A 16,517-nucleotide genomic window follows, 5' to 3' on the forward strand; every position below is an offset into this window, starting at 1 on the left:
AAAGATGGCCAGAATATTGAGGTTGTTATGTAGTTCTGTGGGATTTGCCAAGGACGTAGAAAGTGAATCCATCTGTAAAAATATTTACAGGGATGACATGTAAATATTTTGTTGAATCCTGGTAGAAAAGAGATTGATTCATCACAATGAAGGAAGTGTAACATTTTTAAAACCAATGTTTTCTAATGATTGAGTTCTCTTCTCTTCTTTTTTACAGTTACCTTTCCTGGATTGTTCTCTGCTTTCTGGAGATTTGCATTGCTGCCTTAAACCATGGACATCATTGGGTTTCTGAAGTCTCAATTTATTTGCCACCTCCTTATGAGTTACATATTTATCGTGTCGGGTCTGATAATCAACATCATTCAACTCTTCACGCTAATTATTTGGCCATTCAACAAGCAACTTTTCAGGAAGGTCAATTGCAAGTTGGCTTACTGCATTTCAAGCCGTAAGTTGCTTTTATACTTTTCTTTCTGTTTTAATAAAGATTTGTATTGGGGGTGGGATGGGTGGATTTTAAATGTGTAAAATATTTCCTGTTGCTTTTGTCAAATTTTTGCCTAAAATGTTTTGACAATAGTCACTGAAAGAAAGCATAAGTGGTATAACTTTTTTTTTTACTTATTTGAAAGTGCTTTCTTTCATTAAACATAGGTGTTTTATAATAGATTGAGTTCAATAACTTTTTATAAAGGCCAACTAAAACGTCAGAAAGCTCTAAGCCAGTTCTGGCTCCAGGTTTTTTTTAGGGCTTTAGGCAAGACACGTTTAATGGGTCCCCTTCAGTGAGTCTATCTGCTCCTCACCATTGTCACTATACAGCTGGCTGTTGCTCCTCATCTTCTTTATCATCATTGCTACTGCTTACTTGCTTGAGAGGCAGAGAGCTCTTGAACAATTAGGTCGTGGCATCTACTTCTCCTCCTTCTCACTAGCACTATTGTCGAGGCCAGAGCAAGAAACAGATGAACAAGCCAGTTGCAATGGCGAGCAATGCCAGGGGGATCTTGTCAAAGCCCCCCTGTTGAGGCGTGAGCTCTCAGCAGTTGCCCGACCATGTCTACCCTTGACGCCAACCCTGCCTTAAGCAGTTACATTTCCATTGGTTTTGGACTTTTTCTCAAATGGATGAACAGGGCTTTGCCTTGTTTGCTTTAGCAATGGGCTGGTTGCTGTGATCCAGGCGATTGGAGGAGGTTTGGGGGGTGGGGAGTCAGGAGACCTGCCACTCAGCTGTAAAGTGGCAGGGGAAGAACACAGACGTAATTGGCCTATTAGCTGTTGTGGGGGAGCAGCCCCAGGGCAATGCGATTGGCTAGCTGCAGTGGAGCATTGTGCAGGTACTGGATGGCAATGTGGTCCTCAGTTGGGAGGTTTTGCAACACTGAGTAGACTAAAGTACTCTCAATGAGAAAATGATCCATCCTAATCCAAGGTCCAGTGGTGACCCTGTTGAAATTTGCCTGCCTGGTTTCTGGGTGATTGATGTGGCCTTACTTGCAGAATGTGGAAGGGGATGTTGGGCTTTTGCAATTTCACTAAAGGTCCAAGGCTCATATGTGATGGTAAGAGACCAGGTTAAGGTTTAGTGAACCTCTGCTGTATGGAAGGTGAAGAAAAAAGGCATATAAAATGTGTAGGTGAGGCTGCAGTGAGTGAATGGTAGCCATACCTCAAGAGAGACCTGTGGTCATTGGTTTGAAATTTGGAAGGGACAGATGGTGGTGAAGAAGTAGCTTTAGAGTCTAAAAGATCAGCACCTGTATGATGAGATATCATGCACTCTCACTTTCTAAAGCTGATAGGAACCCAAACATGTGCATCTTTCTTTGTTTTGTGTGTATATGCTCAGCTAAAGTGCTTTTAAAAACGAAGTAAGTGACAAGAGTCTAAGGGCTCTTCTACACCAAGCAGGATATTCCAATATGAAAGCGGCATATAAAAGGCAGGAGCCACACTACTGCTTTATAGTGATATTGAAGTGCACTGCAGGATCTATACTGCTGCTTTATAGTGGTAATGAAGTGCACTGACAACTGTTGGGGCTCATGACACATCTATACCACACAGGATATAACATTATGAAAGTGATATGAAAGCAGTATATGGTATGTGTCATGGGCCCCAACAGTTGTCTGTGCACTTCAATGCCGTTATAAAGCAGTAGTGTGGCTCCTGCCTTTAGTGGAATATCTGCTTGGTGTAGATGAGCCCTAAGTTAAAATAATAGGTTTTTACAACAAGGGCTTTTCAGACGACTCTTTCCTTTCTATGCTTCAGACTTAATTGGATTAGAAAAATGAAATGTTAAGCCTTTGCCTAATTTTTGAAGGGTGAGGCCTTAAACACACGTCTGCTTCCCTTGGCTTGGCTAGTGCCACAATTGGATCTGCCATATGAGGTCAGAACCTTGTTATATCTACACCCTTACAATGAAGCAAAACAAGGGTGAACATACACTAAAAAGGACAGTGTTGTTAAATAATCTCCCCACCACAGCCCACCCCAAATTAGTGTGAGGCCTAAAGAAGAAAATGGGAAAATATTAGCCATATGGCTGTTTTTTTTTCTTCCTTGAATCCAACCTTTTAGTTGCATTGACTACCCAGGCAAGCAAGGATTTTCTAGAGACTTGTGCTTATTAATTAGGAGGCTTTATTAATGAGAAGAAATACAAATGAAGAGAAATTGTCGGATGGAATGTTCTTTATGCTAAAACTGCACCCAGAGGGGACACTCAGCATTTGCTACTATACTTCAAATTCTTATTTCTTTTAAAAAGAGATTATGCCAAGAGTGACAAATCTGTCCATAATAAATTGCAGGATAGATAACAAGCAATGTGTTTTTTAAAAAAATGGATTGTTTTTATAAAAGAAAATACTTATATTATGTCGGATGAAACTCTGTTTTAAAATGATACCTGGATATAAGTATATTTGGGCTGCAGTCCTCTACCCACTCACCTGGGAGTAAGCACCATTTAACTCAAAGAGGCTTATTTCTGAGTAGACGTGTACCCATGGTCATCTTTCAAACATATTGACTGCATTTGCACAGAATGATAAGCCAGAATTCCTGAGCTGCTAGTATGTGTACCTCATTCATTCCTACTGAATATTGCTGCTGATTGCCTCATTTTCAAAGGGGGTAATCTGCAACTCAATCTCTCCCAAGAGAAAGGGAGGTATCTTAGTTTTCCACTACATACTGTTTCTCCACTACCATCTTAGGAGACCTCTTTTCTTTTGGACAAAATTTAGCACTCACCAAAATGTCACCTTGTTACGGAAAAACTGGAGCCCACACAGAGAAACTGGAGTCCACACCAAAGTTCTTGTCCAAACAGATAGCTTTATTCGCTAGCGAAACAGCAGCACGGGATGAGTCCACGGGCGGCTGCCCTGGGGACTGGGAGGAGGGGCTTTTTATACACGCCCCTCATGCAAAGGCAACGCACACACTTTTACACAAAGGAATTGCGTGCGCATCTTGGCAGCATAGCACAACCGGTTCAAACCTGTTCGGTAGGAATGTCTGCCTCGGACTTCAGGCATGCGCAAAGAGCACGGCCTTCATTAAGGTCATAACTGGAAATGACAGCCAGTTCCCTCACATTCCCCCCTTTGATACACTCTTAGCGAAGGCACAGAGTGCTATCATTATCCCAGATTGTCATCATTGACAGGGACTGGCCTGTAATCCTGCAAGGCCATTAGATGCACTGCAGTACGTTTATCTGCAATTTGCTCTATCATGTCCTTCAAACTTTGTATAATCATTGGCATAAGACAGGGTAACAGCAAGCATAACATAATTCTTAAAACAACAATACTGATCATCTCTTTTAGCCCACCAAACTAATTGAACCATGAGCCTAAGCCCTGGCCTGAAGTGAGCTTGGCCATGGGCGATTAGGAGGTATGACGGTTTGATTTGGTCAATAGGACAAGATAGTTTGATTCAGCGTGGTAATGGTCTGACACAGGGTTTCTCCGATCTTGGGGCCCCCGGAAGATATTCTTTGGATGCACCACCTTCCAATTAGGGTGTTTGTCAGCATCCACTGACTATGGGGATTGGGGTCAGTGGTCTCATTATACGGCTGGCTGACATTGTATTCTTGGGCTTCCTAAGGCCATTGGTCTCCTAGGTTGGTTCCTCCGCATACATAACAATTAGATACATTCAGAGTCGCAGCGACAGTTTCTGCAAAAGTGACAAAAAGGTTGCGCGCTATCTCTGGCACTTCAAAAGGCTGTTCGACTTCTTTCCAAAAGTCTTGGAAGAAGTGCTCTTGTATGGTGTGGCCTGTTTCTACAAGCTGAGTGAGCTTCAGATAAATCCGCCCCAGGGGATCTGCTCCCCGTCCATGAATGCGGAGCCCGAATTGGTTCCCAAAAGTGGTCACAAACTGTTGTGGGTTAAAAACGGTAAAATTCACTAAGTTGCACTGTTGTGCTTTGCAGTTACTGAGGACTGGCACTTTGGTTAAAGAGGCGTGGATTTTACTAAGGGGGGGGTGTTGTTGGATAAGTGGCCCACCATACACAGTTCTAATAAGGACAGCTGTTATCGCAATTGGCTTGTTTGGGGATGGTAGTCTGCATCGGGTCTGTGGAGGGGCATATATATTTGTCTTTGTGTATGTATGTCTTCTCCCAGCTGAGATCCCCACACTGATCTGGCCAGTGGGAGATCTTACAAGGGTCTATGATCACAGAAGCTGGAGAATTTGGGGTTCTAAGGGGTATTTTCTGCAATAGTGTACCTTGCTGGTTAGCATCTCTGACCTCTAGGTGCCATTTAACAGGATTTTCTCTGGGATCAAAACATGTGACTTTGTCATTCAGAGAACATGCTGAGAAAGAAACATTACGGAAAGTGCAAGACGTTTTGGTCTCAGTACACTGCAATTTACTCTGATATATAATAGTCTGTTTGATTTGGTTATGCAGTTTCACTGTTTGTATACAAGAGGAGCAGAGATCAAGTTTTGACTTCTGGGATGATATGCTCAGGGTCAGCAGGAAGAGCAAAATAGGCAAAACATGCTTCGGGCGGTGTCCACCTCTTCTTTCCAGGTTGAGAGGGGATGCAGCGCCCCCAGTTATTTCGCTCCCTCGGTTGCCGGTCCCGAGGAGTCTTCTCCCGTTGCGTCCAGCGGTGAGGGCTGTTTCCTCAGGGTGAGCTTTAGGCCCGCACCTTTCGTGGCCTGCCATCTCTCGGGTGCGGCTAATTTTGCTCGGCTCCAATGAATCCAACTGGAATTCCCTTGGACCTTTAAAGCAGTAGGCGTAGTCAGTATAATGGTGTATGGCCCGTCCCACGTCTTCCCTAACAGGCTTTCTTTGTAACTCTGCATAGACCGTGATCTTCTTTTCTCTTCCCCATTCTAGTGCAGCGAAGCCATTAAACTGATTTCTATGTGCTTCCCATAGGTAAGTTTAATGGCTTCAGTTAAGAGCAGGCATGCGGCGGCGACACATCGGAGACATCCTGGCCAACTTCTGCTCATAGGATCAGTATTCTTGCTTAGGTATGCTACAGGCCGATTCCACGAACCCACTCTCTGGGTCAGAACGCCCACGGCTGTGCCCTTCCTTTCGTCTACATAGAGGTGGAAGGGCTTGCTGATATCAGGTAGTCCTAGAGCGGGTGGACTGGTAAGGGCTGATTTAAGATTCCGGAGGCTCTCTTTTGCTTTAGATGTCCAGTCTAGGGTCCCGGATTCAGGGACTTTCTGTTTCAAGAGTTCATAGAGGGACTGTGTCAGGGCGGCGTAGTTCAGGATCCAGATCCGGCAGTACCCTGCCATGCCCAGGAAAACTCGTAATTCTTTTTGTTCCGGGGCTGGGGTATACAATTGATTGCCTGGGTCCTGCTGGCAGCTAAAAGTCGAGTGTTCTTCTTGATGATAAAGCCCAGATATGTCACTTCTTGTTTGCAGATTTGGGCTTTGGCTTGACTAGCACGGTAACCTGCAGTCTCCAGATGTCTGAGCAGGGCGATGGTGTTCTGGATTCTTAAAAAAAAAAAGATAACAAGTCCATGTCTGCAGGGGCTTTTCTTTTGATGCATTTACAAATGAAGCCAGTAAAAACAATTCACTGAGCATTTATTGATCATGGTTCTCAAAAAGTCTTTCAGTCATTAAACACCTGATCTTTAAACAGGGAGGTCATGATGATTCTTGGCACATCAGGGGTAACAAATCCCATCTTTCTGGGTTCTTGAAAACTTTGAGTTATTGTGCTAATTCCAAGTCTTCTTTTTCATAAGGTGGATTCAAATACTGAGAAATGGGCTAGCTCCAATTATGGCAGCTGTTTGTAGACAAATTAGCCAATTCTTTTGGCAACATCAGGGCATCTAACAGATCAACTGTTAATTCTCCATGGGTCACTGCTCCATGGGCAGTCACAAATCTTCTTTCTTTCCAAATCTGTCCATGTGATACTTTGAATCAGTAAATATAGTCTTTTGCCTGAAACAAGCATCAGGGCTTCTGTGCATACTACGAGTTCAGCTGCTTGTTGTACAATTGTAGCTGGATCCATCAGTAAACAACTCAAGGTCATCATATGGGTCTGGGCGAGGTTTGGTGCCAAGTTGCAAGACTTCAAGGCATTCATGCTCTGGAACTTCTTCTTTGTAGTTCAGGTATCAACGTGGCAGGATTCAATGAGGCAAGCCTTGGGTCCACGAGGAGGTTGATCTCATATCTGGACTGGCAGGCAGGGTTCAGGTGTCAGCTTCTTCCACTGTACTCCACTGGTCTGTGCCACGTTTTTGGCACAGCACACTTGAGGCTGGTAGTGCAAACACAGTAATGCAAGCTGGAGTTTTTAATTGCTTTAATCATTTCACAAGTCCATTTTTTTAAAAAGCAATAGCTGTATTCTTCTTCTGGCTTCTAATTTCAAAGGATACTGATGCAAGAACACAGGGGTGCTTTTAGACTTCAATTGTAGTTGCATTTAGGGCTGGGCAATTTTCAGAACACAACGTTCAAAACACACACAAAAATATAGCAATTCAGTATTTCCAATCTTCGTCAGCAGAGGACGCAAGATTGTCCATTCACTAACTTTTTCAAGGCAGGGGTCTTTTACCCCCCTTCTCCTTCTGGTCAAAAACCATGCCACGTACACTAACCTTCAAGCACTTTCCTTTTTTTCTCTCTCTCTTTTTCTTCCTCCCCTATGTTTCAACTTCTTATCTTCTTCACCACTTCTATTCACATACTTTACATACTTCTGACATTTAGCAACATACTTTTCCTTTCTCCCATCTTGGCACAACGGTTGGCAAAACTATTTGTGCTTACAAGGAGCTTTTTAACTCAGGCAGTGAATCTTCAAAGCTATGGAAGACATTTCTTCCGTGAAATGGGGTTCTACATTTCTAATTATCTGAGGTTAGTGAAAGACAAAATACAGAAAGTCTTCAAAATCTTTGGACTACTTCCACTGAGAACAAAACTTTCACTGAAACAAAACTGCTTATCTCTAGCTGCTAAGCATAGGAGAAGCAAAAAAAAAAAAAACACTAGGGAGGAGGAGGCTGCAAGGGGGATGCGTAGGAGGGAAACAAAAAAACATTCTCTTTTCACTTGGGCCGGGTGGAAAACATAAACTGACAAAAAAAAAATTTCTTTCACTTTAACACAACACCAACTTTTCTGTAGTAGCGGAACTGGAACAGTGGGCACCGTTGGTGGGGGCCTCATCTGGGGCGCCGTAGGCAAAATATAAGGCGGCGGCAGTTCTTCCTGAGGACAAGGTATGATTGGTTTGTCCTTTGAAGCACTGTAAGTGAGCTGCCTCAGGCGGTGGGGCTGGATTCTTTTATCTTTCTTCGCCTTTGTACATTACACTGGGCAGTGTCAAAAAAAAACTTCTGCAAAAAAGCTCTACCATGAATCTAATGGAGTGGAAGAACCTCCCCCCATCCTAACTTTCTAAACTCACCAGACAGACAGACAAATCAGGTGGGTAGACGGGGAACCAACTGGCTATCGGTAGTGGGGGAGTCAGTTGGTGAAACAATAGGTTCACAATCACACGCTGCCAGCCCACGTTGCCGGAATTTCCAGGCACAAAATGGCGCCAGAGGACTGATGGATCCAACGGTCAACAATGGGAATCAGGCTGCCATTCACACACCAATTACACAGACAACACCCTTCCTCCCCAAATCCAGCCCAGCAGAGAAACAGAAAACAGAGAAACCTTCCGGCTTCTGAGGGGTTGATCCAGCCCCTCCTTCAGCTCCTGGGAGCTGGCTGAACAGAACAGAAACAGATTACAGAGAGCCCATTGTTACTCGCCTGTCTGAAGCTCCGGCGCCGGTTAGAAAGGTATCTGTAGCAAAACTTCCACAGAGGTTCAGCTGCGTCCATGCCGCCCCCTCAGGTCGGTCCGTCCCCAGATCACCAGGCATCAGCGAAGCCGAAGGCAAGCTGACGGCGCGCTCCCGATGAGTGTCGGCGGACGCCTGGGGGGGAGCTGCGAGGAGGCAAGCTGGAGTGGGGGAAATCTCCCTGGCAGGCTGTCCAGTACTCCGTGAGGTTTCCTTGTTGAAGGAAGCAGCCCCACGTTCGGGTGCCAGGAATGTTACGGAAAAACTGGAGCCCACACAGAGAAACTGGAGTCCACACCAAAGTTCTTGTCCAAACAGATAGCTTTATTCGCTAGCGAAACAGCAGCACGGGATGAGTCCACGGGCGGCTGCCCTGGGGACTGGGAGGAGGGGCTTTTTATACACGCCCCTCATGCAAAGGCAACGCACACACTTTTACACAAAGGAATTGCGTGCGCATCTTGGCAGCATAGCACAACCGGTTCAAACCTGTTCGGTAGGAATGTCTGCCTCGGACTTCAGGCATGCGCAAAGAGCACGGCCTTCATTAAGGTCATAACCGGAAATGACAGCCAGTTCCCTCACAACCTTTTCATGGAGAAAACCCTATAAAATTCATTTGTGTTCAGGCAAAGCCTTTTATAGCTTCCCAAGAATGGATTGCACAAAAGCAGGGATGATGATGGTGAGGATTTCTTTCTTTCTTTTCTAATAATATTCTTACCCATGACCACACAGAATTTAGCCCTTTGTAGGCAGTGTTTAGATTATAGAGCACTAGGCTTGACTGGGGACCATGTGGCCCTCCTATATGTCCAGACTAGCTGGGTTGCATATGATTTCTACCTAGAAACAGCAAATTGGTTTCAAGAAATTTTCTCCTGGGTGGAAGGGGTGGCAAAGAGGGAGTTTGTGTTCCTGTGCCTGCCTCACCGTCTCTTAAATCTGGTTAAAAGGCAGCCAACGTCCTATTTGCACCAATCCTTGGCTGTTTAGTATTTTAAATAGAAATTAGGTCTGTGTAACTACCCAGTTTATCAGAAACTTCCATACTCAAAACTTGAACTCAAAGGAATCTTCTAGTTGAAATGGCCTTTCTCTGTGACTCAGCTGCGTAACAGGCTCCCTGGGGGTGGAATCTACATAGGAGTGACTCGTCTTGCCCACAAACTGCTTTGATGACAGGTGCACTTGCTTTCAAAGAAAACCAAAGAATAACAACACATACTTGGTGTTGAACAAATGCCTACGGGCTTCTTCATTTTTAGTTGTCTTGGCTCCTTGTTTTCTTCATAAATAAATAAAGATAATGCTAATAACTGTTCTTGTGTGATTGAAAGGGATTTTACAACAGCTCTGGATAAAATTACAGTATACAAATTATGACGTGTGGGTTACTTTATCTGGAGGGATTTGATGAGATCAGTCTCCAGTGGGTGTAGAAATGAAATGGCTCTTAAATACTTTAAATGAAGATATTTTTATATTTTCATTCTTGCATTTATTGTTTTGGGTCCATCCCCCCGCCCCCGTGAGTTCTAAACTGCTCCTAGGACATGTCAGTTGGGCTGTATATAAGTTAAATATATAAATAAATTAGAAGGGATGGAGAGAGATGAAGAATACTTAGTTTTTGCTCTGGCGTGGGCTGGTCCATGAAGTCATGAAGAGTTGGAAGCAACTGAACGAATAAACAACAACAAAATGTAAAAGGAGTAACACTGAAAACAATAATTTAACAGAATAAAAACTCCCCAAATTGAACTTCGACTTTTCAGTAGATTTGAAGCATTCAGAATATTTATTTCTAATAATAATTGGCATGTAATTATCTAAGTATTAATGACAAATTCAAGAATATTACCAGAGTCAAAAAGTATCAGAAATTTTGTGTACATATATAACATAAGTTATGTATGTAGGGGTGAAAAATCATAGATTCATATATGTAGTTCCAGGATCTACAAACACAGGGTACTTGAGACCTATAGCCAGAGCATTGTTAGTTTCTGTTCAGCGACAAACTTCTGATAATTCAGTTCAATTTATTGTGGGATATAGCCTTCATCCTAACCCATTTCTGACTCACAGTGATTCTAACACTACTACTACTACTACTATTCTTACCCGCTCTCCAATTGGATCAAGGCAGGGAACAACAGCAAGCATAAAATACATAAAATACTAATTAAAATCATCGTATACACTGTTAAAAAACATCCTAAAAGCGTTCTAAAAGTATCCTAAAGCCCCCTTGCTTGTCTGTTTCTTTCCAACAGCAGGCAGCTCCTTCTGTCCCTATATCAGGGTGTGGGCAACTTGTGGTCCTCCAGATATTTTGGCCTACAACTTCCATGATCCCTCACTGTTGCTTATCCTGGCTAGGGTTGATGGGAGTTGTAACTGAAAACTTCTGGAGGCTCACAAATTGCCCACTCCTGCCCTAGATGTTCTTCCCAAATACACAGGACTAAGAGAAGCTGCACTATGTCACTATTTTATTGCCTATACTAGATTAGTTAGAATACTACTCCTTAGTCAGGAGTCAAGTGGCAACTTCCCCCCTTTTCTCCCCTAAGATGCCTAGTTTGTTCTTTGCAAAAACCAGTTATTTGTACAGAAGCTGTGGCTTCGCAACTTGCTTGTGAGCGGGAGTTGGCATGGCTGCACTGAGCCCTGCCACATGAAGGCCACATGCTGTGGAATGTTTGACAAAGAGGTAGCACAGCCAATAGCTATAGCTGCTGAAAACATTCCGTCTGAGTTGGGTGGGATTTGAGAGAAGATTTTAGTAGGAGGCTGAACACATGGTTTTCGGATAGGGAGAAAAGGCTGTAATGCATTTTGGCATTTTCAGGGCAGCATGTTCATGTTGAGAGCAGGGCCAGCCCTACCATTAGGCAGAGTGAAGCAGTCACTTCAGGTGGCAGATGCTGGGAGGTAGCAGCAAGGTACCAGAGGAGAGAGCTGTGGGGTCATGTGACCTGCCCTATGCCCTCTAAGCTAGTTTGCTGCATTCAGGGTGGAGGATGCTGTCCCACTACTAGTGTTAAAAATTTAACTGCCAGTCTGGCTCTCTTTTGCACATGGAATAGGGAAGGGGTGCCATCGTGTGCTTTGCCATGGGCAGCAAAATGTTTTAGACTGGTCAAGAAAGTGAATTTTTTAGGGGGAGGATAGAAGTGAAATAATCAACAAATGAGATCTGGTGTCTTGGGCTGTTTCCAGTGTAGTTCATTATGGTTTCTTCTCCATCAGCATGATTATCATCACAAATATTTATATTTATATACTGCTTTCCCTGGTATGAGTAGAATGTGATCGTGCCACCTTGTATATATTTGTATGCTTTTTTATTGTTAGCCTTCCTGATGAAATGGCTATGCCGGTTGAGTGTTCACGTTCCTTGGGAATCCATCATTAGGCCAGTCCATCCACTCACATGGAGCTATTTCTGAGCTGAAATGGTTTGTATAATGATATCTACAGGAAAAACGGCAGCTGAATGCCAATCCATGCAAAAACATCTCCAGGCTAATCTGGGGATATATCCAGGTGAATGTGTGCAATGTGTATAGTACGGTTGAAAAGAAATGTGAGATCATTTCTTTCAGGCTACACAAGTCACCGGTCATATTTTTCACTAGAATGTAATGGTGTTTGCAGTGAAGCCATGTCCCACTCTTTCATTCCCTGGAGAACAGCTAAGCTACTTGGTACAAACAACCAGAAGTGGAGGCTAGCAACACAGACTTGCAATTAATATAGCTTCTAATAACTCTACATAGAGTATTCAGAAATGACTATCTTTCTATTCCAGTGGCTAGTTGCCCTCTTTCATCATTCACTCTTTAAAAAAAATAATAATCAGGCAAATTGTGTTGTTAATTATGGTGCTGCCTCATTAATATGAAGAACCTAGATGTGTACAAAATTATCCATGGTGTGGAGAATGTAGGAGATTTAGGATGGATAAAATGAAGTACTTCTTCACACAGCACATAGTTAAACTATGGAATTTGCTACCACAAGATGTAGTGATGGCCACCAGTTTGGATGGCTTTTTTGTCTGTCTCTTCTGCCAAGACTCTCGTTCACGCACTGGTTATCTCTCGGTTGGACTACTGCAACCTCCTCCTCTCTGGCCTCCCCTCATCTCACATCAGTCCGCTGGTCTCTGTCCACCACTCTGCCGCTAAGATCATCTTCCTGGCCCGCCGCTCTGACCATGTCACTCCGCTTCTGAAATCTCTTCATTGGCTCCCAATTCATTCCAGAATCCAATATAAACTTCTCTTGTTGACCTTCAAAGCTTTTCACGGTCTAGCTCCTGCCTATCTCTCCTCTCTCATCTCACACTATTGCCCCGCTCGTGCTCTTCGCTCCTCTGATGCCATGCTTCTTGCCTGCCCAAGGGTCTCTACTTCCCTTGCTCGGCTTCGTCCATTTTCCTCTGCTGCCCCTCATGCCTGGAATGCTCTTCCAGAACACCTGAGAACTACCAACTCAATCACAGCTTTTAAAACACAGCTAAAAACTTTTCTTTTCCCTATAGCTTTTAAACTTTGAGTTTGTTCTGACTCTATACTGTTAGCTTCACCCTTCCCGGTGCCTGTTTACACTTCCCTGTGCCTGTTTGCATTCTCTTTCCCTTCTTATTGTTTACTACAACTTTATTAGATTGTAAGCCTATGCGGCAGGGTCTTGCTATTTACTGTGTTATCTGTACAGCACCATGTACATCGATGGTGCTATATAAATAAATAATAATAATAATAATAAATTCCCAGAGGAGAAGGCTATCAATGGCAACTACTCCTGATGGCTATATGCTACCTTGTCACCCAACTTTCTGGAGGAGACCAGGTTGGGGAAAGCAGGCAGTTTGCAAGGATAGATTTTGGAAGGAGCGATGTTCTCAGCATCACAGTCTTTTCTTTCACGTCATTCACCCTTCCTTTCCCTTGCCTTCCTCCTCACCCACCCCCTTTCTCATACCCTTAGGCTACATATTTTTGTTATGATAAAAAGTGAGTTTGTAAGTTGGACTATCAGTTTCTGCATAAACAGGAGGGCTTGATTCCCTCCCCCCCAAGTAAGGTTATGTCAGAGTAACTACATATCTGCTGCCAGGATTTGGTGGTCGTTTACACCACTATCTCACTGGCTGACCACCCCCTCCTCCTGTATATTCCATTATTAGGTCATCCTCTTCCAACTTATTTCTTGGGCTTGATAGACAAATAATGGTCTAAAGTGAGCATCTCCTGGTAATAAAAAAGAAACGTAAATGAAAAACATGTTCTTTTTACCACAGCAAAGGTGCCACTTGCCTTTGTTACTTCTGGTTGGTTATCCTGATTCCATGGCTGGATTGTGGCTACACTAAGCATACCAAGTTGTTGGAAATTACTATGAGTGACAGGTGATACTGATGGAGGGAAGCGGCAATGTGCATGTATTACAATTAAAGGGAGACTGTGCATACCTGTCATACAAGAGCATTGGGGTACCTGTGTGTAAGAAGTGAATTAGTATTAACTCATATGTGTCTGCGTGCGTGCCTAGTCAGTCTGGGGAAGGTTTATGCATGGCTTTGGTGGATGCAGGTTTCAGGTCAAATTTTAAGTGGGGAAGACACTAAGGGTTTGGCCAGCAATGTTGGGAGCCTAGATGCAATGTGTCAAATCTGGAATGTAAATGCCACAGGGTTGGGAAACAAGAGGGACAGAACAGAGAGTTGATAGAAACAGGGAAGAAAAAGAAAGAAGATGAAGTTAAATATTTATCTGTTTCAGAGGAGAAAGGATCCAGGAGTTCATCAAGGGAGATGGGATACCGGGACTACAGGGTTATGGAACAAATCACCCTGCCTCTGTGAAAACAGTTGGTGTGTTTTCATTCCAATGAAGACAAATACTGTGATGGGACACCATACCATGTAGGTTTCTTTGCAGCACCATGCAGGGCTCATACAAATAAAACCTGGGCTTCCTTTGAATGCTTAAAGTTAGACATGACAGTTTAACTTGGCTGAAATTGAATTGATTTGGAAGAAGTTAGCCAGTGAACTTACTGATTCCCTGTTGGGCAACTGTTTTTAAAAACTTGGGTCACTGTGGAGGAATTTTACAAGAACATAAAGGGGTTCCAGGTTGATCTCAAACTTTTGGTGTGCCAACTTGAATAGTTAAGAACATAAGAAGATCCATGCTGGATCAGATCAGACTATGCCTCCATCTAATCCAGCATTATGTTCACATAGTGGCCAAACAGCTGTTGACCACGAACCCCCAAGCAGGACATGTGCGACAGCACCAACCTACCCATGTTCTCCAGCAACTGTGTATACAAGCTTACTGCCTCTGTTACTGGAGGTAGCGCATAGCTATCAGGACAAGTAGCTATTGATAGCCCTCTTCTCCAGGAATTTATCTAACCCCCTTTCAAAGCCATCCAAATTGGTGGCCATCCCTACGTCTTGTGGTAGTAAATTCCATAGTTTAACTATGTAATGTGTAAAGAAGTACTGTGTGAAGAAGAGGTAGCTAAAATGAGTTGGCCCTTTGTAATTAGTTCATAGGGAGTTCCCTGTGCGCAGTGGTGTAGAAGTTCTTAGCTGCAATAGCTGCTCTGTGTAACCAATGGCTGGAAACTCCTGTCGTCAATGGCTGTAAATGATTGCCAAGACATTTCCTGGTAGTGCTTTATGAATGGAGTGTTTTTCCTGCCAGGGCTCTGAACTGACCAATTCAGCATGTACCTTGGATAGCTTGGCTAGGTGTTTAACTTGGCTGTTAGAGAGACACTTGCAGTCTCCAGAGTTCCTGTCCTTGGTATACCAGCAAGAGTTGTTGCTAGCAATTTAATTAGATTAGCACAGCGGTGGACAACTTATAGCCCTCCAGATGTTTTGGCCCCACCTTCCATCATACCTCACCATTGATTATGCTGGCTAAGACTGATGGGAGTTGTGTCCCTCCAGATGTTTTGGCCTACAAGTTGCCAACCACTGACTTAAAGTTTGCCAACGTAAATTACAGGTTTTTTGCTCCAATTGACCTAAGCCAACCTTCTGGGACAAAATAGAGATTCTAAAGTCAAGGTCTAAGGCACACCTCAAAAATAACAATTAAGCTGAGCTCCTCAATAACAATAGGTAGTAACTTTTAAATCTTAATGCATAGCCCTGTTCTTTCTGTCCATGGAAATCTTCAGTTAGGTTGTACTCTTATACCAACTTAACTCTGAATTTAATGAGACTCACTTCTGACTAGACATGTATAGGGTCATGCTGTTTATATAGAGAACTATCTCCTATTGTGGAAAGGGAAAGATCTTTTGAAGGTGGTAGTGTTTGAATAACTGTATATTGTGCATAGCTTTTAGATGTCCTAATACAACTTGGACTGGTATCTATAGCATAAGTTTCTTGCTTGGCATAAAATCGAATGGGCATTCCTTATTTTTGAAGCAAGTATTGAATACATGACATCACTTAAAATGTTATCGTTTTTGCTGAAAATGGCGAGGCTTCCTAAATGGTGTTTTATCCCAATTATAGTGCATGTTTTGAAAAGACTCTGGATTCTGTAGCATGTGTGCCTCATACCATCTCATTAATTCCTTTGGCAATAACCATTTTTAAAGGTTGTTGTTAGAAAGGTTTTCCATTTGAATGTACTTAGTCAATGCTTACCTCTGCGGTCAGCCATCTGAAACATTTCAAGAAACGGTGGGGAATGGAAAAGGTGTGCCTGAAATGTGGCAGACTTAAAATATGTATCTTAGTGACATAACAGGTTAATAAAATATGGAGCTCTTTCCCAGAAAAACACCCCCCTTTTCTAATACGGAAACAGATTCACAAACAGCATCTTCCTTTTGTCCTCTAAAACCCATATTAAGGTCTTCCATGGTATATACCAGAACAGTCAGACTGAAAATTTGTTCAGTGCAAATGTCTTCTTTGTGTAGGCATAGAACCATCCATGCTGAAGAAATAGGTTAGGCATGACTATACATGTTACGTCTAGTGCTGCTACTTGTGTCATTGGGGTTGCTGAGCAGAAGAATAGTAAAATTCAGCCAGTCTTCCTTAAGGTAGCAAGAAAAGGTTTGTGGGATTTTAATATTTGCTGCTGAAGCCA

The 16,517-nt window shown here is 43.1% G+C and overlaps 1 protein-coding gene across 1 annotated transcript in view; it reads left to right on the top strand.

The window, feature by feature from the left end:
- AGPAT4 (1-acylglycerol-3-phosphate O-acyltransferase 4) overlaps nt 1-16,517 on the top strand; it is a 69,967-nt gene that overhangs the window by 9,957 nt on the left and 43,493 nt on the right. The window contains exon 2 of the mRNA XM_063125677.1: nt 218-451. Coding sequence (XP_062981747.1) covers nt 274-451 — 178 coding nt within the window. The 5' untranslated portion in view covers nt 218-273. The remainder of the gene's footprint in view (nt 1-217; nt 452-16,517) is intronic.

The sequence above is a fragment of the Elgaria multicarinata genome, chromosome 4 (assembly GCF_023053635.1).
Source record: "Elgaria multicarinata webbii isolate HBS135686 ecotype San Diego chromosome 4, rElgMul1.1.pri, whole genome shotgun sequence".
Taxonomy (NCBI): domain Eukaryota; kingdom Metazoa; phylum Chordata; class Lepidosauria; order Squamata; family Anguidae; genus Elgaria; species Elgaria multicarinata.